The 27,159-nt window shown below is 50.9% G+C and overlaps 2 protein-coding genes across 7 annotated transcripts in view; one reads left to right on the forward strand and one right to left on the reverse strand.

Moving 5' to 3' along the window:
- The window catches only part of Tctn1 (tectonic family member 1), a 32,040-nt gene extending 17,149 nt beyond the window's left edge, over positions 1 to 14,891 (forward strand). The window contains exons 6-15 of one of the 2 annotated variants that reach the window (XM_048447378.3): positions 1,218 to 1,327; positions 2,126 to 2,146; positions 3,591 to 3,725; positions 4,682 to 4,807; positions 5,111 to 5,196; positions 6,083 to 6,223; positions 7,066 to 7,228; positions 10,074 to 10,193; positions 11,018 to 11,180; positions 14,082 to 14,891. In XM_048447378.3, the coding sequence (XP_048303335.3) occupies positions 1,218 to 1,327; positions 2,126 to 2,146; positions 3,591 to 3,725; positions 4,682 to 4,807; positions 5,111 to 5,196; positions 6,083 to 6,223; positions 7,066 to 7,228; positions 10,074 to 10,193; positions 11,018 to 11,161 (1,046 nt within the window). In that variant the 3' untranslated portion in view covers positions 11,162 to 11,180; positions 14,082 to 14,891. Of the gene's footprint in view, positions 1 to 1,217; positions 1,328 to 2,125; positions 2,147 to 3,590; positions 3,726 to 4,681; positions 4,808 to 5,110; positions 5,197 to 6,082; positions 6,224 to 7,065; positions 7,229 to 10,073; positions 10,194 to 11,017; positions 11,181 to 12,978; positions 13,286 to 14,081 lie in introns of those variants that run through there. The other variant, XM_048447379.3, reaches the window with a different exon arrangement.
- Positions 10,345 to 27,159, reverse strand: part of Hvcn1 (hydrogen voltage gated channel 1) — a 29,103-nt gene continuing 12,288 nt past the window's right edge. For 4 of the 5 annotated variants that reach the window (XM_048447383.3, XM_048447384.3, XM_085679723.2 and 1 more), the window contains 5 exons: positions 19,549 to 19,821; positions 15,427 to 15,531; positions 14,216 to 14,447; positions 12,528 to 12,640; positions 10,345 to 12,217 (listed from right to left, as the gene is read on the reverse strand). In XM_048447383.3, coding sequence (XP_048303340.2) covers positions 12,152 to 12,217; positions 12,528 to 12,640; positions 14,216 to 14,447; positions 15,427 to 15,531; positions 19,549 to 19,821 — 789 coding nt within the window. In that variant the 3' untranslated portion in view covers positions 10,345 to 12,151. Of the gene's footprint in view, positions 12,218 to 12,527; positions 12,641 to 14,215; positions 14,448 to 15,426; positions 15,532 to 19,548; positions 19,822 to 25,514; positions 25,652 to 27,159 lie in introns of those variants that run through there. The other variant, XM_048447385.3, reaches the window with a different exon arrangement.

Here is a 27,159-nt window from a genome sequence, read left to right on the forward strand (position 1 = left end):
AATGCTGGAATTAAAGTCACATGCCACCATGTCTGACTCTCGCTTGTTTTCTGAGTCAGGGTCTTTTGGTGTATCTCATCCTGGTCTTTCCAACTTTGTCTCCCCAGTTCTGGGATTCCAAGTGTGCACCCCATGCCTACTTGTGTAGGATTTCTTTAGCTGAGTCTCACAGTGGGAGCACTGAGACCGTTGTGCTCAGGGGCCTGGGTAAGAACCACTTCTTCCAGGAGAGCAGAGAAGCCAAGGCCTAGAGCCTGGGCAAAAGAAGGCTGAAGCCGTGGCTCTCTAACCCTCAGCCGACTGTGAGCAACTGTGATGAATGACTGACTAACAAGTGCTGATGAGAAGCTTCTCTGCACAAGTAGGTCAAGGCCAGTTAAAACCAGCCGAAGCCTGGTGAGGCGGCATGCCTCTTGGGTGATGGAGGGAGGATGACCAGTTTGAGGCCTGCCTGAGCTACAGAGTGAGATCTTGTCTCAAAAAGCAAACAAGTTGACTAAGAAGCCATTTCCACTTTTCAGAGTGACAAAGCTCAGGGAGTTTGAAGCTGTGGAACAGATACTCCGCTGCAGGAGCTGGCGGAACAGTTGGTCCCACCCTGCCCAGGGCGGTATAACATATGAATCAAAATTAGTGAAGCTCCTGCGAGAAGGCTTGGCCCACATACAAAAGCTCCATGCAGACTGTGACAGCGACAGCCAAGGCAGAGACAACTGCAGTGGTCATTAGCAGGGAGCTAGGGAGTAATTATGCCACATCCACAAGAGAACACTAATTATCTCTTCACGGCTGCTGCAGAGTCTTCAGGATGTATTCATTGCTCATGGAAAAAATGCACAGTTTAGTGCATCGTGTGCGCAGCTGTGTCCAAAAGGGGGAAATAATTGTTTTTTAAAAAAACCTTTTACGTATGTGTTTTATTTGCATAGTATCTCTGAAAGCTTCAGCAGGCAGGCACGACACTCCCTTGGGCAGGGACCTGGGTGGGGGACAGAATTGGGGGAGACACTGTTTAGTATCTTTTGTATCTTTTAAGTTTAGAATATTTTGTGCGTCTATTTCCTAGTTAAAACCCAGTTGTCAAGCCCCATTTTAAACATACTGCATTTGTGTTGTAGATTATTTTGGCTTTTATAAAGTTTTTGTTCCCATTTATTAGCTAAACATGTCTGTATTCCCCCTCTCCCACCCCTACCCCGGGATGTCACCTTCTCCAGCATTCCTGGTGAGCCAGGTCTTCAAATGCAGCAGAAGGGTGGACATAGAAGAGTGTGAACGAATGGAAGCCCTCAGCATGGCTCATTACAGCAGCCCTGCCATCCTGAGGGTAAGGATCAGCTGGAGCACAGCTCTGTCTGTGTTCTGGTCTTCACACCCTCAAAGATGCAGAGTGATCTCAGCACGTGCTTGACCTGGGTGGGCGCTTGTGTTCTCTAGCACTATGGCGACAGTGGCTGCTGAAGTGATCTTTAAAAAAAAAAAAAAGATTTATGTATCCATTTTATGTATATGAGTGCTCTGTCTACATGTACATCTACACACCAGAAAAGGGCATTGGATCCCATCACAGATGGTTGTGAGCTGGGAATCGAACTCAGGACCTCTGGAAGAGCAGCCAGTGCTCTCCCCTCTGAGCCATCTCTCCAGCCCTTGTTGAAATGATCTTTATGAAGCTTGTACATACTTGTGTTGTATCTTGTTTTTATTCAGTTTTAAAATTCGCTTCATACACCTTGATAACAGCCGACCAAGGCCAGGTTTTGTGTGACTGCGAACAGCTTTGTAAGTCTGATGTTTAGTGCTGTGGTGTTAACAGTCTTGTGGGCACCAAAAAATGTGGGCTCTCAGAAGCAGCAGGGCCGTGAGGCGGTACGGAGTAGTGACACCAAGCAGGCAGGCCTCTGGAATGGTGCTTCTCATGGGAAGGACAAGGTTGTAGAAGGAAATACGGTGACTGGCACATAGATAGGAGCAGGAGAGGACCAGTCCTAAGTGGAGAGATTGCTGTTGTCTTAGTGATAACTCTAATGGATGACAGTGGCTTTTAGCTGAAGCCTGAAATGACTGTAGAAATGCACCTATTTCTTGTGCCTAACTAAGTTTATTGTGGTTTATTTTTGTCTAGGTGCCTAATTCAACGACACAGGTAAAAACATTTTACTCTATCTCTGTCTCTCTTTCTCTCTTTCTCATTCTTTGTCTCTTTGGGGGTGGGGATGTGCACATGTGTGTACATGTGTGTGCAGATGTTTTTGTCCAGGGGTCAACCCATGAGTATTACATTCCTCAAGTCATCCACTTTTTTTTTTTAAGATTTATGTTTACCCAGGCATAGAAGTAAATGGCTTTAATCCCATTAATTGAAAGGCAGAGACAGGCAGATCTCTGTGAGTTCAAGGCCAGTATGGCTGACATAGAGAGTTCCAGGCCAGCCAGGGCCATACAGTGAGATCCTGTTCTTAAACAAAACAAAGAAAAGATATGTCAGGCCTTTCTGTGACGTCCTTCCAGCCTCTAGAAACTGGCCCAGTCACCATGGCATCTGTAAGTCACAGAGTCAAGCTGCTGGGGCAGCTTGGTAGGCAGACAGTTGTGGAGATTGCCTTATTCTTTTTCTGTCACCCATGTCCCCACACTGTGTCTGCATGGGAGCGAGTGATCTGACCTGGAAGGACAGTTGTAGGTTGCCTTGGTCATGGGAGCAGGTGTGTAAAGACTGCATCTTTATTTCTAAAGTGACAGCTCGGGCACTTGCCAGTTTAAGTTAGAAACATCTTTGCGTTAACTGAAGACAGTGTAAAGAGCAAGTGTTCTGGGCATCTTCCCAGACAGGCTTCCAGGAACTGAAGTGGAGCATCCTGTCAGAAGTGGCTGGGCTGTCTTCAGGGGATTGCTTGTCACTTCATCACTCTTCTGGGGTTGGTCACAGTGACAAACGTCCCTTAAAGTTTGTGTGGCTCTATCTTTTCTCAAACCTGCTGCCTACCTCGCCAGCAACTGTATGAGGTGCCTGTGAGGTCTATCTCCTGAGGCAAGGGGTTGCTGAAACTGGGGTTCTGACCAATTCTGTGGCATTTAGTACTGCAGTCTAACCCCAGGATGTTTTCATCACCCCTAAGAATCCCCGTATCCCTTAGGTGTCACTCGGCAGTTTGCTCTGGTTTATGACAACCACATTGGTTTCTGTGGATTCGTCTGTGCGGACAATCCATGTTTAGTGGAGTCTGCAGTATGTGTGACCTTTGGTGTCTGGGTTCTTTCACTTGATGTTTTCAAGACTCACCCATGTGGTAGCATGTTTTGGGATTTGATTTTTTATGGGTGAATAGCGTTCCTTGTGGAAATGGACTCTTGGGCTATTTCCATCTCTGTAATGAATAGGATCTTAGAACACTGCTCTCCAAATTTTCTCTGACCGTGTCTATGTGTGTGTTTACATGGAAATATCCGCAGCATGCACAGGGCATGGCAGTGTGCATGTCCTGTACTTTGTCACTTAAGGTTCATTTTAGGCTTTGGTTGTTGTAAGAGTCGCCTGTGCTATATGTAGCCTGTAGTGGCCTCATAACCGAGGCTATCTTCCCTCCCAGGTCTCCATTAAGATGCAGTCTGTCCTGTATCGGTCTCTCAATCACACGCTGACCCCGTTAGAAGGCCATGGCATCCTGCAGCCATCCCTGGTCAGCACTGGGCAAGATAGACTCTGCAGCAATGTTGTTCTCGAGGTAGGTGTCCAGCGTGTTGGTCTCCAGGGAAAACTCTGGCCCATACCGTGATGGCGCTTCTTGGTCTGAGCTCTAGCTGCCTCTGCTGCTCTGTGGTCTCATCAAAGGACACATCTCTCCATGTCTCTGTAAATCCAGCTCCTTGCAAGGAAACAGCAAAGCTTCCTTGTCAGGGGCTGAGGAGATGGGGATTAAGAATGTTTGTTTCACACGCATAAGGACCTCAGTTTGAAGCCCTAGCACCCATGTAAAAAGCCAAGCATGGCTACTATACCTGGCTGTAACTCCAACTTTGGAGGACAGACAGGCAGAGCCCAAGAGTGCACTGTCCAGGCAGCTTGGCTGAAATTGAGAGCTTGCGGTTCAATAAGAGACTATGTCTCAAGGCAATAAGGTGAATATTTACAGAGGAAGACATCCAGTGTCATGCTCTGCCCTCTATGTGTGTGTGCATGGATACATACACACACGCACACTGATGTACACACACATATGTGTGCCACACATACACAATTTTTTTTGTCTTTTGTTTTTTGAAATAGGGTTTCTCTATAGCTTTGTAGCCTGTCCTGGAACTCACTCTGTAGACCAGGCAGGCCTCAAACTCACAGAGATCCTCCCGCCTCTGCCTCCTGAATCCTGGGATTAAAGGTGTGCACCACTACCCTCTGCCCCCCCCCCACAATTTATTGTCACCACCATTTATTGATTAGACCATCTCTGCGGCAGAAATAGTCTGTTCAAATCGTGCTTGAGTCAGCTGATCTGAAAGATCAAAAAATTGGTTGCAGAGTGACTGAGGTGGCTCTGTCCACTGGGACACTAAGGGCACATCACTGATGTGATTGGACAGCAGAGTTGGGGCTTGTGGCTTTTTTGTGACTGCTTCATCAGAGGTAGTAACATGGCTGCTGAGCAGTGGTGGGCAGAGATTGATGAGCCCCATTCTGTTCCAGGTGAAGTACAGCCTGTGGTACACAGCCACAGGCCAGATACGGGAAGCCGGCCTCTCCCTCGTATTGGGGACATTCAGCAGCACAGTGACTCTCCTGCAGCAGAAGTTTGAGATTCACTTTATTCAGGTAGGTTTGAGTGTTCTGTTCAATTATTTGGCTGCCAAGTTGAAGGAAAGCCTGACTTCTGGGGGAGGTATAGTCTTGAAGCATGACCCAGCTCCCCAGCCTGCACTTGCAGTGGTGTGTGGAGTTTGCCTGGAAGCCGGGTGCTGTCCCGTGCCTTGCGGGCTCACAGAACACTGTCCTCCCACTCTTGGGGATCCATTTATACTTCAGAACGGGGCGCTGTTCCTCCAGATGTTGCAAGGAGCACTGTGTTGCCCCGCTGTGCCTAAGCAATGCTGCATAGGATGTCACCTTGCTTTTCAGCACGACACCAAGCCTGTTCCCCGCAGTGGCAACCCTGGTTACAGGGTGGGACTCCCACTGGCCGCTGGCTTTCAGCCTCAGAAGGGGTATCCTTTTTTGGATCTGTGGAGAAGGTCACCTTCCCTGTCTGCATGGATGGGCTGTGCTTCCTTTTGCTGCCAAGGATGCTGTCGGCAGTTTGTAGGAGGGAGGTACCTGATTCGCCAGGGCTTCCTCTGAGCTAGTGAAATGTGGTGGGGCTGGGTGGAGTAGAGACTGGTACTTTAGGGGAAGAGAACACTGAATTTAAAAGGGCACCTAAGCTGGGTGTTGTGGTACACTCAGGAGGCAGAGGCAGGTGGGTCTCTGTGAGTCTACAAAGCCAGGACTATGTTGAGAAACCCTATCTTGAAAAAACAAAACAAAGCAACAAACAAAGAAAAAAAACAAAACAAAACAAAACAAAAAACAAGGGCACCCGGAGGCATCCATTCGTTCATCCATTCGTTCACTTTTGTTTTTGTTTTGTTGAGACGAGATCTCTCTGTGTCCTGAAGCTCGCCATGTAGACCAGGCTGGCCCCAAACTCAGAGTCTTTGGGACTTGTGTGTACCAGGAAAGCACCCTGCCGCTGAGCTGTGTGTACCTCAGCCCTTTCCTTATTCTTCATTTTGAAACAAGGCTTTGGCAGGTTGAGCTGGCTAGTCTTGAGCTCACTCTAGTTCAGGAATCCTCAAATGTGCAGCCCTCCTTAGCCTTTTTAGTGTCTTGATTCCAGGCCCGGCCACCACACCTGGTTGGAATTAATTCTGAAGGTGAGCCAGTAGAAAGATTTACTGGCGTCTTTTTGCCCGTTCCTGGGAACAACCAGAGGCCCAGAGAAGGGGATGAATTGCACCTCGCTCGCGTCTCATGTCATATAGTGATGCCACTTTATTCCTGGACAGTCAGGCTGCTCTGGAACCGTTACCTGTCCCTTAACAACCTGTGAATGTCTGGGATTGTCCAGACCACAAACAGACAAGGACAGTTTACCATTCTTCATAGCACAGGCGAGCAGGACTGCCTTGCCAGCGAGGGGCTCCGGGACCCCGTGTTGTTTGGCTACAATGTACAATCTGGCTGTCAACTCAGGTGAGAGTGACTGCGGCAGAGAGAGCATCCTCCCTTCTCCTGTTTTAACCACGTCACCAGCAAAACCGCTCTAGCCTTTCCGTTCCAACACGGCAGAGGACAGATGGCAGAGCTTTGTGTGCTTCGTGGTTAAGGTTAAGTAGCTTTTGAGTTCTGAGCAGAAAACATCTCCCTTGAAAGTCCTTCCTATTTCTGGATTTTTAATTTTACAGCATAAGAGAAGCACTGAACAAAAACTGGAATGTGACATGGGAGATGAGGTCTCCCTGCACGGCTCCGGCTTGACTCTAACTCCTGGTCCTGCCGCAGCCTCCTGAGTGCTGCAGTGGCATTTCTGAATCTTTGGTTCTGTGAATTTGTTGCTGAATTTCTACTCTGTACAAACACATGCATTTGTCCCCTTCATTTCCCCTCTATCCATGCCCTCCCCACATCCTTGGAGTGGCTCTGTCAATAGTTTGATTGCCAGCTCTGATCTCAGACCAGCATTTCTTCTGAGGGTTCCACTGAACACTTCCCACAGAATGCCAGGGGGCAGCAGCCCAGGATAAACCCTGGTTCCCTCCTGTGGAACTCGCATGTGCCAGCGCCCTTCAGGAGGACAGCACATGGGAAGGCCACTGTCCTTGCCATGCACATGGTACAGAGAGAAAGAGATGGTGGAATACAGGCTGGGAAACTGTTGGGGTCATCTCCATGACCAGGATGCCCCAAAGTCAGGACCACCCCAGAGGTTGGATGATATCATTTTTGGAGAGGAAGAAACGATGGAAGTATAGAGTTTAACATGTCCTGGAGCTTGTCAGTGCCTTGCTAAGTTGGCCTCTCTTTCCTTCCCAAAGATTGACAGGCACCATCCCCTGTGAGCTGCTGGTGCAGAAGATTCAGGACCTACTGAGAGGCCAGGCCTTCCCTGACTATGTGGCTGCATTTGGGAATTCCGGGGCCCAGGATGTGCAGGACTGGGTGCCTGTGCGTTATGTCACCCACTCCTCCAACGTGAAGGTAAAGAGCGAGAGGCTGCTGGCCACCTGCTCTGCCAGGTGGGTCACAGGTGGGGAGGGAGGCACTGGGGAGGCAGTGGGGTGGCTGCTGCTAAGCTAGGCTTTCTGACTCTGCCCTTCTTCACAATGTCTTTGTCAGTCAGTAGTTTTCAGCCTCTGCTTGCTTCCCTGTGACACGAAAACTGAAGGAGCAGAGTCGGCACAGGACACCCCAAGACCAGGTTCTCAGTACAGAGGAGATTTATCTGCCCCAGAGGGTCAAAGGGCAGGGAATGACACAAAAACAGGAACTAGAGGGAGAAGGGAAAAGGAACAAGGGATGGGAAAGGGATATTTGCTTTGGAGAGACAAAGGCCTGCTTCTTGAGAGAGAGGAGACAGACATTGCCCATGGGCAGACAGCAATTTCTAAAGGGAAGAAGGGAAACCCCGTTGTTGGATGAGTTGGTTTGTTTTAATTGGGCCTGTTAACTAGGGCAGTCAGAAGGGGCTTCTGACTGCTGGACTTCAATACGTTGATAGCTGGACCTTGGTAGTCAGTTTCAGAAGGAGGAAGTAGCCAAGTAAGGGAATAGCCCTTGGTGGCTAGCTTTACGAATGTGATCTAACAGTTTAGCAAGGCAGAGGGAATGGGGGAGGGCAAGGCCTGCCAGAGCCATGTTTGCCATGCTAGGGCTACTAAAGCCCTTCAGAAACATCACAGGGCTGTTCAGAGGATTAAGTTTGTTTGGCTGTTGTCAGGACACAGTGATCACTCATAAACTAGAAGCACGAGTGACCAGCACAGTCACTGCGGTTGAGAAATCCCCTATCCCAAAAATGTGACATCTAAACCTGAAACTTTCTTAGTGCCAACATGTCACCACCAATGCCTAATGGTTACGGTCAAAACTTGGGCCCAGTGAGATACCATTAACTCTAGACTGAGTGAGGTGGACATGAACAAGGATTCTGTCTAGCCTCATGAATTTCTCAGTCATCATGGCTATGCAAATATTCCAAAATCCAGGATGGTCAACTTGGACAACAGTGATGCACTAAGTCTTCCTAAGACATCTGGTGACATGGGGACATGGGATGTGACCTCCTGTCTCTGCCACTTCCATTCCATGCCCTCTGGGCTGGAATGGCAGCCCACCCACACATGAGCTCTTTCAGTTCCAAAGTTCCCCAAAGAGTTTAATGGGAGCTGACATCCTACAAATAGCTTCCTGGTCACACGTGACTCCTCCGCCCACCTCCTCCTTTTGTCTTAGTGGCAAAGTGTGGGCTGTCCCCAGTGGAGGTGTGCACTCCATTCTCCCCTAATTGCTCAGCTATTTCTTGTCACAGCTGCTTCAGGCCTCTCATTATCTGCTTTATATATTTATAAGGAGTGGCACAGTGGGGAGAAGAACCTCTCGAGATCCTACTCTGAGGACCGCCTCACCCCTGTGCCAGTCACCAGTGAACCTGGGGTGCGGCTCTCGGCTTTCTGTCACCGGGTAAAGACAGCAGTCATTAGTGCTGGGGGAAGCAGGTCCAGGGCATCTGCTGTTCACACCCACTGCACCTGCAACTTCTCCTAGCAACGGGAGATTGGCAAGCTGGTCCAGGGATAAGGTTTCTAAAGGCTCTTGCAAGCTCAGGAATCCCGTTACTGCTCTTGGCAGTTTAACTCCAGTTTAGCGGTTTGCTAGCTTTTTATGCCAGGACAGAATTTAAAGAAAATATATGTGGAAAGTCAAACATATGTGGAAGTACCATAGCAGAGTGGGCTCCCCATCTCCCCACTGTGCAGCTTCTGCAGTTCTACAGTTAGCAAAAGGATGGTCTGGAGGGCCCAATGCCCATTTATCTCGGGACTGTCCAAGCGAAGGTCCTAGGACAGAGCCAGGTTCCAGCCTTAGCTCAGATAACCCCATGCTGGCTCCCTCAATGCAGATGAAGCGGTTCCCTTTGTTTTGTTTGTTTGAGACAGGATCTCTCTATACAGTCCTGGTTGTCCTGGAACTCACTGTGTAGGCCAGGCTGGCCTTGAATTCAATCACCATACCTACCCTGTACTTACCTTTGATAATGTACAGACACTGACTCTGCCCATGCTGTTTTGTCTTGTTTTGGGGGATGGGGGGGTGTCGGGGAAGGTTCAAGATAGGGTATCTCTGTATACAATCCCTGGCTGTCCTAGAATTCAACTCTGTAGACCAGGCTGGTGTCAAATTCACAGAGAGCTGTCTGCCTCTGCTTCCTGAGGGCTGTATATGAGTGTTTGTATGTATGTGCACCATATGGGTGCCTAGAGCCTGCAGAGGCTAGAAGAGGGTGTTGGGTCCCCTAGAATTAGAGTTACAGGTGATCATGAGCTGCTCTGTGGATGCTGGAGACTGAACCCAGAGCACCCAGTGCTCTCAACGGCAGAGCCCTCTCTCCAGCCCCAAGTTGTATCTTCACTGCTAGTTGATGAAGTTAGATAAAAGCATGCAACATGAGCTACAATCAAATTCACCTTCTCTCTGTTACATTCAGTCATGGTCTCTTCCCTGCTGTCCCCTCTGACCAGCTTCCAGATGCTCCTCTGAGGTGGATGTGGGCTGGTAGAGGCCCCAAAGGTCCCACCACTCCACAGTGACTAGGAACAGTCACTTCTTTGGGAACAGAAGGGGCTGGCCCCTGCTTCTCACTGGTAGTAGAGTAGTGGGAGCGGAGGGTGCTGTGACGGCTCAGGGCCCTGCACAGCTGTGCGCTCACCCTTGTGTTCCGAAGACTCTGTGATGGCAAACATTTTATAATTGAAGTGCTCAACTGCAGGTTGAGTTTGATCTGCGGCTGTGTGATATTCTGTTATAATTTAGTTTTCTCTTTCAGGGCCCTTGCCAGCTCCCTGTGGCTTTGGGTATAGAAGTGAAATGGACTAAGTATGGGTCTCTGCTGAACCCCCAAGCCAGGATAGTAAACGTCACAGCCCAGCTCATCTCCATTCCAGAGGTAGGCCTTCTGACAATGGTGTCCATGGGCTGGGGTGTGGCCCATGATAGGCCTGGGATTAGCCAGGGCCAACCCCCGGCCTTGCACCGAAAGAAATAAACCACAACAAAATAAAAGGAGAGGTGAAGACAGAAGGCAAGGTGACAGTGAGTGTGACAGGAAAAGTTTATTTTTTTTAAAGATTTTATTATTTACAGTGTTCTGTCTGTATGTATGCTTGCTGGCCAGAAGAGGGCACCAGATCTCATTACAGATGACTGTGAGCCACCATGTAGTTGCTGGGAATCGAACTCAGGACCTCTGGAAGAGCAGTCAGTGCTCTTAACCTCTGAGCCATCTCTCCAGCCCCTCAGTAGTTTGTTTGTTTGTTTGTTTGTTTTTAAAAGACAGGGTCACATCATAGCTCCCATGTTCAGGGACAGGAAGCTAGCTAGTGCTGCTGTGCCTGATGGGATTTGGTGTTTTGACATAGGATCTTCTCATGTAACCCAGGCTGGTCTCAAACTTGTGACTCTTGGTGTCAGCCTCCTGAGTGTTAATGGGCAAGTGCCATCGTGCCTGACTGTAATTTTGACTCCTAGAACAATTTCAAAATCATTCTTTAACTTGTACTTAGAGGGGAAAACTCACTGATGGATTTTCTTTGTGATCACAATTCTTGTGAACACTGAGCTACGGTTGCTATTGCTGGATCAGCCTGGAGCACCATGCACTCGGCTGCACTGTGCCCGGCTGACTCTGCATACCTGCTGGCTTCAAGCTGACAGTGACAGTGGCTGAGTGAGGGAGATGATGAGCGAGCCAGTTCTGTCTTTCCATTCCAGCCCCTCGCAGGGCCCGAGAGGACGATTGTCATTTCCACTACAGTGACATTTGTGGACGTGTCAGCCCCTGCAGAGGCAGGCTTCCGAGCCCCACCCACCATCAACGCCAGGCTGCCCTTCAGCTTCTTCTTCCCATTTGTGTGATACAAGTGGACATGCAGGAGTGAGTACCCACCCTGACGGTCTTCCCTCTGCAGCAGTGGGCACCCAGGCCCAAGGCTCTGGCGGACACCAACCCAGTTGCTCATTACCCTTAAATCAGCACTCTGCCCCCTCCACCTCCTTTTCCTCCCAGGAACCTTACTCTGCTGGGCGAGGGGGTCGGGTCAGGGTTCCAGCACCCTGCACACACAGGTCACAGGCCTCATTACCTCTCAAGAGGTGGGAGGGAGAGCCCTCCACAGTACATTATCCCCTATGTCGGGAGTTGTCTTCAAAATGCCCATCAGCATTTTGAAAAGTATAAACCAGCAAGAGGCTGTGTAAAAATGTGTGCCCACGAGGGCATTGTACCCCAACATGATGTTAATTACAGGGCAGTCTGGGGGCCCTGCAGTGAGCTAGCTCTATAACTGGTGGGCTGGTGTGGGCTGCCACCAAGGAGAGAATGTGGTAGGCGGGCCCAGGGGAAGGAGAGCGCTTATTTTATACATTAATTGCACAGTAATTGAGAGAGATGTGGTGGGTGCAGAGCCAGTTTGAAGCTGATGGTACAGCTGGGTGCTGCCCAGGAGGGGCTGGGCACCAGGATGGCTCCCCCAGGGGGTGCAGCAGGAGATAAGAAAGGTTTTCTAGAATGGGCTGGTGCAAGGTACCTGCTTTTGTCCTTCTCAGGATGTGCTGGTCCCCACACACAGAGGAGCAATGGCATTAAGTTTTACAAGCCCAGCTTCCTTGTCCATTTTCAAGCAACAGCAGAGTCCGGCTAAGAAAAGGTGGCTCTGATTCCTTTGCTGCAGGAGGAGGGCGTGGACAGGTGGCTCTAGGTCACACCGAAGAGGCAGCAGAGCTGACAAAGATGTGTCCCCAGCATCCAGGAAGCGCAAGCCAAGGCAAAGATGAGGACTGGACTTGGCAGCACACAGTTGCTCTCTGGCCACCACCCAGCTTCTCTAGGATAGAGCTTCTGGAAGGCTAGTTCCCATCCCCAAGCAGTCCATTCTGTCGCAACAGCTTGTTGAGTCTCTCAATTTCTTGTTCCTATGGTAAAAGCAGACACACACTGGGCCATGAACTTTGAACCACATTCTTGCAGGCCTGGGGCTACAGACAGCTAAGAGCCACAGTCTGTGGCATTCTGGCTGCTGAGGGGAGCCGTTCCCAGGAAGGGCCCTAAGCAGTGATGACAGGAACAAGATGCCTAGAGGAGGAACTGGGCCTGGCTCCAGGAGCCTGTGCTTAAGCCAGAAAGACCAGGAAGAGGGAGTAACAGGCAGAGCTATAGGCTATAGGAGCGTGGGCAGTAGTGGGCTGGAGGGGACAGCCATGGAACTGGTCCCCCAAGTCTCACCTTCTCAGAGCAGCTGAATTCCAGGTGCTGGATCTTGGTGGCCAGTTGAATGTTTATCTGCTTTAACCTTAAGATCTGCCGTTCTGAGCGTGTCTTCACTGAGATGACGATGCCTGCAAGGGAGGGGAGGGCTGTGGTGCAGCAGCTTGCTTTAATATTGTGCTGTGTGCGTGGTGGAGGGGAGATGCATGTGGATGTCAGAGGACAACTTGTTCTTTCATCCTGTGGGCCCTAGGGCTTAAACTCAGGTCATCAAGCTTAGTGCAAGTGTCTTTACCCACTGAGTCTTCTTGTCGGCCCCAAGACTTGTATTCTAATTCATGTATATACTTGGGACGTGTAGAGACAGATGAACAAGACAACTGTCACTGGCAGCCTCAGTGAGGAGGGCAAGATTGTCATTTCTGAGCCAGGAGTAACTGAAAGCTGTTTGTTTGTCTTCCCTGGCCAGAGTTCAGAGTATGGAGATGAAAAGACCAAAAGTAAAGCAGGGAGCCCTGTGTTGGAGCATGGCCCTGACTGGTTGGCACATACCTGCTAACTTGGGATACCTTACACAGCCCCAGTGACCCATGGCCAGTCTCAAGAAGGACCAGTGCTGCCCTCAGATACAAACCCAGATAAGCGCCATGAATACCACAAGGTCACCTGCCCAGCTGCAATGTGAGGCTTCCACCTCCACTCAGCCAAGTGAGCCTCTGGAGCCCACTCAACGGTGGCTGCACTATGGTGTATTTAATAAACCTTTTACCTCTGTCTTTTTGATAAATCCATTTAAACCCCATGTGTCACCGGCCTGTCACCTTTGTCTCCACATGACACAAAGGAATGTTCTTTGTTTGCTTTTTTTTTCTTTTCCCCAGACCTAAGCTGCCTGAGCTGTAACCGCTTCAATCTCAAGTCTCAGCAGCCCACTTTACGTGCAGCTCTGCCGTACCCAATGGGCTGTGGGACAGGAGGTGCCAGCCAGAGCTCCTGAGGTCACAGCTCCATCAGAGGGCACACCCACCAGAAACATGGGCCACACTGTTACCCCCTCACCTCAGGCTTCCCAAGCTGGCTGGCTATCTAGATCCCCTGACTATACAACCCCCACCCCCCCACCCCGCCGCCCTCTGCGGCAGAACTGCTGGTAAAGTGGACACTGTCTTTCCTGGGGAGACTGAACAGTTTCAACACCGACCAGCCAGGGCCTCACAGAAGCGCTGCTCTTTGGATATGTGCACCAGGGGCAGCGATTGTGCCTGGAGGCTGGCAGAGCAGGATTTCCTCATGTTCTCTCTAGAAGCCAGGGGATGGTAACACAGCAATGGAGTGGTAACTCAGGGAAATGGGGAGCTCCATGAGGGGACTCTGGGGTTGGGCAGCCAGCACGGAGCGCTGCTCATCCACCTGCCTCCCTTCTGGAGGATGCCCTCCGTGCTGCCTGGGGCTTCCATGGGAACATGAACCACGCTACCTTCTGGGAACATGAAAACCTGACCAGTGTGAGACAACTTTGGCGCAGTCAAGCTCTGCAGCTCGCGCCAAATATTACCATCTACTTTTCTCCAGATTCCAAAGGGCAGCAGCCGTGATACAAGCCAGGTATGAGATCACGGGCATCTGGTGACTGGATTGCCACCTTGGTAGTGACCACAGAGCCCAGACCCCCACCCTCATGCAGTCTAGGAGCACAGGAGACACACCATTGATGATCCGGGCCACCCGCCAGAGCCGCAGCAGGATCAGCAGGCCAAGAGCTTCAAACTGGTGCTTCTTAAACAGGAGGACAAGGTCGAGGACGAACGACACCACCACCACAATGGCATCCAGGATCTCAAACTTATGGTGGAAGAACTCCAAGCGGAAGACAAAGATTTTAAAGAAAATCTCCAGCATGAAGAAGGCCAGGATGGCAAAGCTCATGTAGTGGAACACCTGAGGGGACAGAATGGCAAGGAGCACTGACTGTCGCATCGTCGTCTCTGGTCACCAAGGATGACTCAGTGCTGGAGACAAGGTTTCCACCCTTGGGAGATGTTTAGACATCCCTGGCCAGGCCTGACTGTCAACCCAGGACTTGGGAAGGTGAGGCAGGAAGATCAAGAGTCCAAGGCCAGAGTGAAACTGTCTTAACTAAAAAGTAAACATGGGCTGTGGCCACAACTCTGTCATGGGTGCTTTCCAGGGTTGAAGAAAATCACCTCAGCTCTCCAGTGTCCTTTGGCCCAGCCACCCAACTGAGAGGGACATGTTCTGTGGCTGAGCACGTACTTGCTCAGAGCCACATCGGTCGGTCACTGCAGTACAATGGTCAAAACCCAAGTCTGTGGAGGGGACAATGTCAGTGTCCAATAAAAGGCACACACCTTTAATCCCAGAGTCAGGCGGATCTCTGTGAGTTCGAGGACAGCCAGGGCTACACAGAGAAACCCTGTCTATGGATGGATGGCTGGATGGATGGACCTGCTAGATAGATGCTGGCACTTCCTGTACCTCCACCGCTGATGACTGGAAGCAATAAAGACTAGTGGTATCTGAGGAGTTCCCAGGTTCTTGCTAAGGAAGCCAGGAGGCAAAGGGACATCCAGCTCCTGTGGTCATACTGAGGCTCACAGTGACCACAGTGGGCTCAAAAAGTGTAAAATTGTAACACACCACAGTAAGGCCTATACCCGAGGGAAACAAAAGAGCCGGAGAAGGCTGGGCGGGTTCACATGCACTGAGCATCCAGTGACTCAGTCGACACCTACCCCCCCCCCCCCCGCCTGCAGATAACAACTCCATTAGCAGCACCCTATATATGCCCTGGCTGCATATGGACCTGAGCTGTGTACATGCGTGACTTGGGGGGCTGGTGTGTACCTGCTGTACCACCTATGTACCCGCACCACGTGTGCTTGTGCCGTGTGCATACCTTGACTGCGTAGTGTTTCTCATCTAGCTCAATGATCTTGAGATCCAGAAGGAGCTCAGCAAGTACCAGGAGGGCATCCAGGATCACTAGGCAGATGATGACAACCTGGTGGGGGAGCAAGAGGACATGAGACCAGGATGGCACCACTCTCATTCTCAGGAACCACCAGGAAACACGTTAAGAATGGGATCCTGGCCCCTTTCCCCATCCTCCCACTCTCCAGGGTAGGCACATCACCCTCTGGGTGATAACACTACCACTCTACTCCCCGAGGACAGGTAGCCTTTGGGGGGGCCCCTTCTGGAACTTGGAGTCCCAAGGCAGTGATGTGTTAAATAACTTACTGAGCATGCTCTGTGTGTGCCCCAGCAACAGCAAACCACAGAAATAGAAAAATGAAACTTAAAAACAAAATCCCATTTGCCTTTTAGGAGTGGCATTTGCTTTGAGAGATAGTACTGGAGAAACAGACCCAGGGGCAGGGAGTAGGAGAGACTGTGGGCCCCTCGGGGAGAGGAGTTCCCAAGCTCCCCACAGGGTACTCGGGGGCCTCATTCTTTTGGTTTGTTTGTTTGTTTTCAAGACAGGGTTTCTCTGTATTGTCCTGGCTGTCCTGGAACTAGCACTGTAGATCAGGTTGCCTATGCCAAGTGTTGGGATTAAAGGCATGGGCCACCACCGCCCAGCTGGCATGGTCTCACTAGACTAACCAACCAGCGACCCCAGGACTCCTGTCTCTCTTCAGCACTAGTACACCAGGATCTTCTGTCTTCTGTTAAAGCCTGGGTTCTGGTTCAGAACTTGGGTTCTCTGACTTGGACAGCAAGCACTTTACTGACAGAATCGTCTTCCCAGCCTGGATTTTTTTTTTTATTGTTTATTTTAGAACCACAGGGATTAGCAAAGTCACATGGTCTAAAACCAAAGCCCAACTGTATTGAGATCAGACTTACCACACAGCTACCAAAGGGCATGAAGCATGGGCCTGTGCTACTGTGGGGATGAGCTGTGAACATGCTACACTGAGTGCAGGCAACCCGACTCTCAGGCCGTGTATGATGTGACCCCAGAACACAGATACAATGCAAACTGCGGTTCTGGTGGGGCAGGATGGACAGGGAACTGGCTAGTGATGAGCTGTACAGTGCTCTGTGCACCACACACCACAGAAATACTTAAAAATGATTCATTTTAGCCAGGCAGTGGTGGCATACACCTTTAATCCCAGCACTTGGAAGGTAGAGGCAGATGGGTCTCTGTGAGCTCGAGGCCAGCCTGCTCGACAGAACTAGTTCCAGGACAGCCAGGGCTGTTATACAAAGAAACCCTGTCTCAAAAAACAAAACAAAATAAAAAGATTAATTTTACATCTTGTGACTGTCACCTGAAGTTGGAAATGAGAAAGAGAGGAACCAAGAAAAGACAATTTTAATGCTTGACCTCTATGAACTGATCAGCAAAACCTCAAACCTGCCCCTCTACCTGGTTACTTTTTGTGGGAGGGGAGTCACATCCTTTTGTTAACCCATATTCTCCCCTGTGGGGTGCCAACTTCAGGGTTCCATCAGCCTACCCTGGAACCAAAGCTCAGCTGGCCACACTCTGTACTCCCAGGAACGATGGGCACATGAGGCTAGGTTTGCAGAGTACGCTGCTCTGGCGTCTCTTCCCAGCCATGTTCCCTCTTGACTATACCAGCTCATGTGACAAGTGACAGCATGCTCTGTCACTGTGTCTTGCAGATCCTACCAGCAGAGGACAAGACTCCTCCTATTCCATCTTGCTTCCATCCAAGATCTTCAACCTGTCTGGCCATGCCACCCCCACATGGCCCATCCACAGCAGCCCCTGCCTCATTAAATAACCTTGCTGCTTTATCCACAAGAACCTCACACCCCCTCCTCTACTTTCCAACTCAGTAGGCCACAGTCTCCTTTCTTACCAGTCCCTTGATCAACTGAAACATGCCCTTCAACCCCTGAGGCCTACTCTGCTTGAGTGTCAGGTGACAATCACCGGAGACCTCTTGACTCCCTGTCTGTCCAGAGCTCTTCGACTTCATCCTCACCACTGCAGCAGACAGCTAGCCATGATGCTAAGGAGTATCCCTGCCACTCCACAGACTGTCACGTTCAGCTTGCTGCCATCCACAACAGGGGACCAAATGAGGGGTCACTGTCCCCTCAGAGGATAAATGCCTTTATGATAGTCACTGTTTTTTTCCAGCCTGAGAGTCAGACTGAATGATGGGATGAGTCCCTTCCAGAGGCAGGGACATCTACAGGGGGTGGGCCTAGGGCTCCCTATACAGCTGGAAGGAAGCTGGCTCCCTCTGTTTGCTTTGAATTGCAGGTTTGGATTTCAATCCCAACAACATAATACTATGTTTCCTGCCGCAGTCAGAGGGTTTGGCAGAACGCAAGGGATGCTGGGTTGTTGGCTTGCTTTAAATGGGAAAAAAAGATCAATATAACCTCCCTACCCAAGAACAGTGTCAGCAATGAGTGGAGCTGCTGCTCCTTCCAGAAGGGACTTGGGCTCTGATGCTCCCAGTGGCATCACCGAAATGCCTCTTTGTAGCACTGGACCCACCAGGAGCTGTGACTGTCCCCATGCCCTTGGTCTCTTGCATTTTCCTGGAGCAGCCATGCTTCTGGACACCAGCTTGCTACCTAAGAAGCCTGCCCTTGTTCATAGGGCTGGAGAGATGGCTCAGTGGCTAAGAATGCTTACTGCTTGCCAGGCGGTGGTGGCGCACGCCTTTAATCCCAGCGCTCAGGAGGCAGAGACAGGCAGATCACAGATCTCTTTGAGTTTGAGGCTAGCCTGGTCTACAAAGCGAGTTCTAGGACAGGCTCCAAAGTTACAGAGAAACCCTGTCTTAAAAAAAAAAATGCTTACTGCTCTTGCGGAGGACCTGGGTTCAGTTCCCACACCAGGCTCACAGCCACCTGGAACTCCAGCTCCAGGGACTGGGCGCCCTCCGGCCTCTGAGGGCTCCTGCACACAAATGGTGCACATAAACTTGTGAAGGTGCATGCATATATAAATAAGATGATAAATCTTTTTGAAAAATTGCCTTTCACAAGATTGGGATAGATGGCCCCCACAGAGCTCAGCCAGGAAGTTCCTTCCCTCTCCCCATGGCAGAATCCAGAGAGAGGCGGTGACAGTGAGAGCCAGGCACATGTGTGGAGTGTGTGTGCGCGTATGTGTGCATGCACTCTCCCATGCACACATGTGGAAGCCGGAAGTCCACATTAGCATCTTCAGTAACTCTTCACCTAATTCTCTCATGGAACCTGGGGCTCACCAACTGACCAGTGAGCCCCAAGGAGCTGCCTGTCCCTGCCTCCCAGTACGTACTGACACACCCAACTTCTCCCCTGGGAGCTGGGGAACCAGACTCAGGTCTTTATGCTTACACAAGCACCTTACCCGCTTAACCATCATCCCAGCCCCACATGTTTTTGTTAATTCTCCGTAAACAGGGGTCTGAGGCCCCATGGTGATGAGGTTTGGAGTCAGGAAACCCACGTGGCCTTGTCCAGAAACAGGCACTGTGGAAGGAAGGCTTCTCTCGGTGGACGTGGAGACTACACACAGGCAGATTCCCAATGGGAGAATAACCGGTATAAAGTGACCATTCATGGCTGCCTAAAGCTCTGTGGCGGTGGGTGGAGTCGCATGCACGGCTCTGCAGCCGCCACTGTCTGCTTCCAGTGCACTTTCACCACCCCGAAAGGAAATCCCATCTCTCTCAAGCAGCCACCCCCTCCATTCTTTCCTCCCTCCCACAGCCCCATCTGTTTACTGGCTGTGAGTGTTCTGGATGGTTCAGCTACCTGGCATCACACACAACTGGGACCTTCCCTGTCTGGCCTGTCACTCAAGTCATCTTTCTAAGAGGCAGCATGCATCCACGTGTCCTCCTTTGTCCTCTGGAGGAACAGGCCCCGGGACGACCTTTAACCTTCTCTCTCTTATCATTTCTCCTCCCCCACTGTCAGTCCAGGTCAGATCATGGCATGTGGTCGGTGCTCAGAAACACCCGTGGGGTGCATGAGTGGCAGTGGCAGAGGGGGCTCTCACCTTGGGGACATGGTGACTTCGCCCTCTTACCTGAAACCTGTGCAAGCTGAAGAGTTTCCTCAGCCTGTTCCTAAAGTCCAGGGTCGGCCTGGGTGTGGGGACAGGGCCAGCCTCAGCATCTGCACCCACGGCACTGCCTTCGCCTTGGGCCGATGTGGGGGCTGGTTCCTCCTCGTCCTCTTCATTCTCCCACTTCTTGTAGTTGATGTTCCATGTGTGGTAGTCATCCCCAACCACTGTGAAGTGCTTCAGGAACCTGCTCATCCTCTTGGTGGGAGCCACTTTGGCTCTGCGAGTGACGGCCTGGAGGGGCGGGGCAGAATATGCACTTGAGGTTCCCATGGCTGTGATGGGGAGCGGGACCCAAACCAGGTCCCAGGGTGCACAGAGCAGCCTGGCCTAGGTCAAAAAAGTGGGGTTTTTTGGGGGCACTTATTTTTGGAACCTAATATCGCTGTATATGAGGCAACAGGAAACCCCAATCCCACCAGACATGTCCCTGCGGTCTGGCCAGCAGTCACCAACGGTACTACAGCCAAGTCCCAACAGGAGGCCCACGGGTAAAAACCAGAAGAGCCGTGCACTCTCCGAGAAATTGAGAGCTGGTGATGGCAGCGGAGGAGGTGTCCAAAAGTAAAAGTCCAGCGTTACAGAAAACGCAGAGACGCCAACCCTACACTCCACAGGGGAGTTCCTTCCAGGATTAGCCAACACGGCACACACTTGCAATCCCAGCATTTGAGAGGTGAAGCCAAGGATAAAGAGGATAAGGAATCGAGGCCAGCCTGGGCTACATAATAAGCCTACCTCAAAAACCAAGAGTAAGGGCTATCCCACTGTGTATGTAGCCTGTTTGTTTAATCTTCCTCTAAGACACTGATGTAGCAAGCCAGGTGGTGGTAGCCCATGCCTTTTCCCAGCATTCAGGAGGCAGAGGCAGGTGGATCTCTGAGTTTGAGGCCAGCCTGCTCTACAGAACTAGTTCCAGGACAGCCAAAACCCAGTCTCCAAAAACAAAAACCACCGACCTTATTTGCTTTGGACTTCCTGTGTAACCAACTTTTACACCTGAGTTAACACATAGCTGTAATCTTAAATCGTGTACTCTCCATGCCCCTGTCCCAGATCATACATGGGTGTCATTTGCTGAAAGCAGCAAGTACAGAGGTTTAAGAGCCTTTCTAACATGAATATCCATTTATGGACGTTGGTTGATAAATTATTGTATCGCTATTGTCTGTGTCAGTTGGGATCAGCTGAAGGCAGTGGCATGATCCTTGTATGATTTTGGGTAAGATCCCTGTAAGTGCCCCATCCCTCCCCCATGTGGTGCTGCCTGTGCTGCTCAATAAGGACAGAGAGAAGCCCTTTGTGGGGAACAGATACAAACACACAAAAAGCACAGTTACACAGTCACACTCGGGAACAGAAAGATTCCCAAGGTTTTGTTCTTCAGCAGGCACAGGTTCCTACAAAGGACAGAAGAAGCAGGGAGCATGTAGGAGAATTCAAATCTGGACTCCCTCTTGGCTGAAAGACTTGAAGGGAAGCCAGGGGCAGTAGTGGTGGCACACACCTTTAATCTCAGCACTTGGGAAGCAGAGGCAGGTAGATCTCTGTGAGTTCAAGGCCAGCCTGGTCCACAAAAGCCAGGACTGTTACACAGAGAAACCTTGTCTCAGGGGAAAAAAATACTTGACGGGGAAGTGCTTTTATTCCTTAATGTGACAAGGATGTGTTATTGGTGACTCAGAGTTAACCACTGAAGCATATAATCCACGCAGGCAGTTCTGAAGGTGCTGTCTTTAGACTCCATTGCGAACCCACTCCCTGAATCTCTAGTTCCATCATTCCCATCCATCTCTGCCTGAAGTACTGCAGCAGCCTCCTGCCACTGCCCCCTTCTCTACGGAACTCCAAAGAACTTCATAACATAGAGTGAGACCACGACATGCCTTTGCCTAAAGTTCTCCAGCCACCACACGAGGCCTTGCTGCTGTCCTCCTTCCGTTCATGCTCTCAGGGAGGCTTCTCCAAGCTCTCCTCTCTGAGAGGCTGACCCCACTCCTTCCCTGCCCTGGTTTTGTGTCTTAATGAATCATTGCAGTTACACTAAGGCTAGAGAGAAAGACTAGGAAATTTAACAGGGGTAAGAAGGGGAAGAAGCTCTGCCCCCTGGGATCCAGGCTGCCTCTCCTGCTGACTGAACCTTGAGCAATTTCAGTGCAACCAACAAAGCAAAGACCGCCTGCACCAACGCTTTCCTGAAGACATTCCAGACAAGGACGTTAAGAATGCAGAACTGTGTTCATATTGGGCCGTGGTTTTGCTATGTTAACTCTTCACTCATCCAGAATCCACACTGAACTCATGATTCCTTTCTTCTTTTTCCTTTTCGAGGCAGGCTTTCTCTGTGTGTCCCTGGCTGTCCTGGAACTCACAGAGCTGCCTGCCTTTGCCTCTCAAGTGCTGGGATTAAAGACGCGTGTCACCATGCCCAGCTTCACCTTATGATGTCAAGGACCAGGTAGACATCCAGCAGGTACAGAAGCAGTGAAAGATGAGAACTGATTCCCAAGTTGTCCTCTGACCTCTACACGCATGGCATGCTGCCACCCACATATGCCACCCACATACTTTCCACACACCGCCCTACACTTCCATTAATAGGGGGAGTCAAGAAAATAAGTAAACCAGAACATGTATTTTAAGTTAACTTTTAAACTTAAAGTTTGTTTATTTATTTGGTTTTGAGACAGGGTTTCTTTGTGTAGCCCTGACTGTCCTGGAACTCACTCTGTAGTTTATTTAAAACTTAAAAATTATATTCTTTCAGGACTGTCATAGAAAGCTGAAGGATCTTACAGATAGCCATTGGAGACATCTCCAAATGACTTCCTCCCTTGAGAATCCAGTGTCCATGTCTTGACGTTATCTTTCTCCTGTCTTTCTGTCTGTATGTCTGTCTGAATACTTAATAAAAATCAAAGATAAACTAAGATACAAGAAGGAAAGACCAGTGACCTTAAAGACATAGCAATGGGAGGGCTGGGGAGATGGCCCAGTGATCTCTCACTGAGTTGGCTATGCAAGCATAAGGCTCTGAGCTTAGATGCCCAGACCCTCATAAGGCCAGACAGGGCAGCACATGTTCATCCCCGCATTCCTGACACAAGGGAAAGCAGAGACCCAACCATCTCTCGGAGTTTACATCCCTGGGAGTTTATGAGCCAGCTACCCTGGTGTGCCCAGTGAGGAAGCAGAGACCCTGTATCAAGGAAGGAGGCAGAAGGCTGTCTTCTGGCCTCCACATGTGCACTGTGGCATGACTGCACCGCATTCACACGGAGGCACATGTACGCTCATGCACACACAAAGATTTACATACAAAATTATCAATAGGCTGAAAGTAAAAAGAACAAACAGAACCTCAGGAATGCCAACCAGTGTTCGAACACAGGGACACCTGCAGTATCACAAGATGAGAGGGAGATTAAAAAGAAAAAGAATAATGGCTGAGGTTGGCACCATGGCTTGGAGGGTAAAGGTACTTGTTCCCAAGACTGATGAGCCAGTCCCTGGGATTCACATGCTAGAAGGGAACCGACCCCCGTGAGTCCCCCACATGCATGCTGTGCCACAGGCACACCCAGGCACATACACAAACAAACAAACAAACAAGAAGGAACATTTTAAATGGCTGAAAAAATATTCACATCTAATAGAATAGACATGTAGCCTGAAACACAATGAACTCTAAGCAGGAAGACCACAAGGAAATGGACAGAGGCCTGTAAGCACAGTGGGTAGAGTGCCTGCCTAGCACTCTTGGCCCTGGGCACTATCCTCAGCAGCACAAGGAATAAAGAACTTGTGCCCTTGGGTCGGACTGGAGAAAGGGAGTCTGTCTTGCCCCCATCCACACCCTGCCCTGGGTTCTGTGTGACCTTATGTTTCCAGGCTCTAGATTTGGTCAACAGATCCCTCCCACAGCCCCAACATCTTCTAGTTAAGTGCCATGGGGAAGCCCCATTGTCGTAGCTGGGGGCAACTGAAGTGGAGTGCGGAAGCGGAGGCTCTGCGGGCATCTGGACCCCAGGCTGCCTCACTGCCCTACCACCCATATTATCTGGTACCTCAGGAGTTGCAGACTGTAGATTTCTTCAAAGGCTAGGAGGCCCAAGGAAGGCTGGAAACAGTGCATGGCCTCCTGGGAGCAGCTCCATCTAATGCCCCAGCCACAGAGGCCTGCATCTTAGCATCCTCCCCCCACCTCTGCCAGCCTCCTCACCTAGTCTAGACCTTTCTAGTCTAGTCTCATTCTAGTCTAGACCTTTGTCCTCAGTGGCCCAGGAAGGCTGCATGGCCTCCCACTGATCCCTGACTTTTCCATTCTCTACCCGGGCCTGAGCAGGTCTCACCTTGGCTCCGTCACTGCTCCTCACCCTGACAACTGTTCCTTTGTGCTCTCTAGCAAAAGTCCAAGAGAAACACCCAAGCCCCTTCACGTGGTGGGCACGGCCCCGCGAGGCTCAGCCTCCCTGCTCCCAGCAGCCTGCCCCTTCACCCTGGCCCCTCAGAGCACTGTAGCCTGGCTGCCCTCACCTCATTCTAGCTTTGGTTTATTGTCCCCAAGCCTGAAGACTCAGCTGGTTGCAATGCCACTTCCTCGGAGTGGTCCCTCCTGGATCATGAGCCACAGCCAGATTCCTCTCCCAGTCCCACAGCCTCTCCTTCCATTCTCTGCCCTTCCTCAGAACCCTCCTCTCAGTACCAAGGAGGGGCTGTGTATCCTGAGCCCTCTGCTGCGACATCTGCCCAAGGCTCCCTCCTCCCAGGACAGCCATGAATTCCCCCAGGAAATACCTCACCCCTCAGGCAAAAGCCGCTGAGGCTCAGGCTCTGCCAAAACCACATCTCACAGGAGAGGCAGGTTTTCGCTCTGAAACTTTCTGAACAGTCAAGAAGTGACTTGAGTAACTCGGGATGAAAATACTTGTGGCGTCCAGCGGAGCAGAAAAGAATTCTGGTTTTAAGTCAAGACTGTCATGTCAGAAGCAGGAAAGTTCCAGAAAAGGGCTGACCACAGCCCTTGTCCTCACCCTGGCCTCTCACAAACCTAGAAAGATGGGTTCTGTGACACCCACTGAGCACCTGCCCAGGCCTGGCTCCTGTGGCCTCAGTGGCAACCCTGTGTCACCAATGTGGAAAATCATCCCCCCCACTTTGTCCCCTGAAACTGTGGGTTCTGTCACATGGGCCCAGGACTTGCAGACCTCACAGTGGAGGGATTGGCGCCGACACCAGGAATCCCTGCTATCCATATTCTTCTCTGACCTGGTGTTCCTCGTCATGTGGTCCTATATCAAAGCCCAGGCCAGGGCTGTAGAGATGCTCAGCAGTATGCGCTGTGCAAGTGTAAGGGCTTGAGTTCGAATCCCAGCACCCACTAAAAGCTGGCACAGCAGCTGGAGAGGCAGCGCAGCAGTTAAGAGCAAGGGCTACGCTGGCAGAGCAGTGAGGCTCAGTTCCCAGCCCCCAGGGCAGGCACCTCAGAACTGCTGGTAGCTCCAGCCTCAGGGGATCTGACACCCTCTTCCGGCACCTGCACTCATGTGCACATACCCGCACACATACAGAGGATTTTAAGAATAAAAATAAAATATTAAATAAAAAGTTGGGTATGGTAGTCTACAATCCTAAAGGGAGACTTCCAGGCCAGTGAGAGGCTCTTTTTCAAACGCAAACAAACACATGGTGGGTGGCTCCTGAGGAACAGCCTGTAGCTAACCTCTCCCTGCACCTGTGTAGAGTGCACACTCACGCACATACACACACTCACGCACACATTCTCTCTCACCAGAGTTCAGCCTACCAGGTTCTGATCTGTCAATCATCACCCAGAATGCTGACCCCATTTTTCTGACAGGCTTCCACCTCTTTCCTCTCCTTGCTCGGTCTCTCATGCCCGGCTTCCTTGGCAGTCCGACCCTGACCTTGGCAGGCTGGGGCCTCTCCACTTCTGGTGGTCTCAGCAGTCCTGTCTTCAGTGTTGCTCATGTTCAAGTACACAGCCTGGTCTCAGCTGCCGCCATCTTGGTAGCATGCTGTGGCCCAAACCCAGCTCACTTCCCCACCAAATCTGCTCCCCAGGGGCCACAGCATCACTGCCACCATGCCCAGGCAGAGAGCTGAAGATCCGGTTAGGTTCCCTCCCCTTGTCCCTGCTCTGTGTCACCTAACATCCCCAGCTCCTGCGCCCTGCTGCGGCCGCTGCCTCTGGCCTGGACCACCCCCCTCACTCCTGCTGTGTCTCGCACACAGCACCAGCCAGGCTGGGTCCTATCTTTCCCACTGTCCCACCCACACTGCTGCTCCTGTCTTTGCCACACCCCAGCTCCAGGGTCTCACTGGCTCAGGACTGGGACCCATCTTACCCTGTATATCATCCAGGTCTTGGACCTAGGTGTCCCTTCCCAGCCGCCCCCTCCATCACTAGCTGCTAACACACGGTGCCAATTCACTGTACCCCGGGGAAGGGCTCCATAAATAGTTAATAAACAAATTAACACATAATGGAATTGGGGAGCTGTCTCTCCAAGGCAATGCAATGACATGTGACAGGTGTCACACCAGACAAATGACTAACCTGGGAAAGGGTAAATGGAGACCTGCACATGCCTCCTAAGGCTGTCTGTATTCTCACAGGGGCCAAACTGACACCTGGAGGAGGGGAAAGTCCCTCCCTCCCTGCAGAATGACCTCCAACACCACAGAAAAAGGTACTTTTTAAAGAAACACAGCCAACTCCCAAGTCCCTGTTCCCAAAAGCCTTCCCCATGTCCCCGCTCCCTCTCAGAGCTACTCTGGGGGCCTTGACCACAGCTCTCGACCCAGAACTCCAGCAAGACCCTACAGCAGCAGCGTCTACCATCAGCATGCCCGTTATATAGCATGATGACACACACACTCTTCCCTCCCACAGGTCCAGGCCAGCTCTAGGGTCTCGGTGTGGGGAAGATGGCAGAGTCAGGCTCAGTCCACGGCTGTGTGACTCAGAGACCATGTTCTAGAACACAGGGTCAAGAGAACCCAGGCAGCTAGTGGTTCCTTGCCAGAGCATTAACAGGCTGAACTTCGGGGTCCCTCTGGATTGAATGGGGTCTCTGCGACGAAGTCATTACGACAAAGTCATTGAGAAGAAATCACTCTGGATGTTGGCAGCCAGTGTCCGTGCTGCCAACGGACAGATCTCGAGCAGAAGAGATCCAGAGGACCAGGTCACATGATGACAGAGGCAGAGATTCTACAAGCCGACTCTAGCCCCTCCCTTCTGCTGGGACACATAGGCAGCCTCACTTGCTTTCACATAGTTCTGAGAAGGAGGTAGGGCAGGGGGCACAATTTCTGCGTTCATAGGAGGGGAAACTGAGGTCAGAGGAGGCAAAAACACTGGCCTATAGTCATATGTCACAAGTCAGTGACTGGAGACAGGTGCCGAAGAGGGGACACGCCTACGGCCCCTAGAGAGGAATGCTTTGAAGGCGGTATCACACTGGTTTTTTAGCCCCTTTCGTTTTTTTAATGTGAGATCTCATTGTGCTGCCCAGGCTGGCTTCCTGAGCTCAAGCAATCCTCCTG

Source organism: Myodes glareolus, chromosome 2 (genome assembly GCF_982192425.1).
Source record: "Myodes glareolus chromosome 2, mMyoGla1.1, whole genome shotgun sequence".
Lineage (NCBI taxonomy): Eukaryota > Metazoa > Chordata > Mammalia > Rodentia > Cricetidae > Myodes > Myodes glareolus.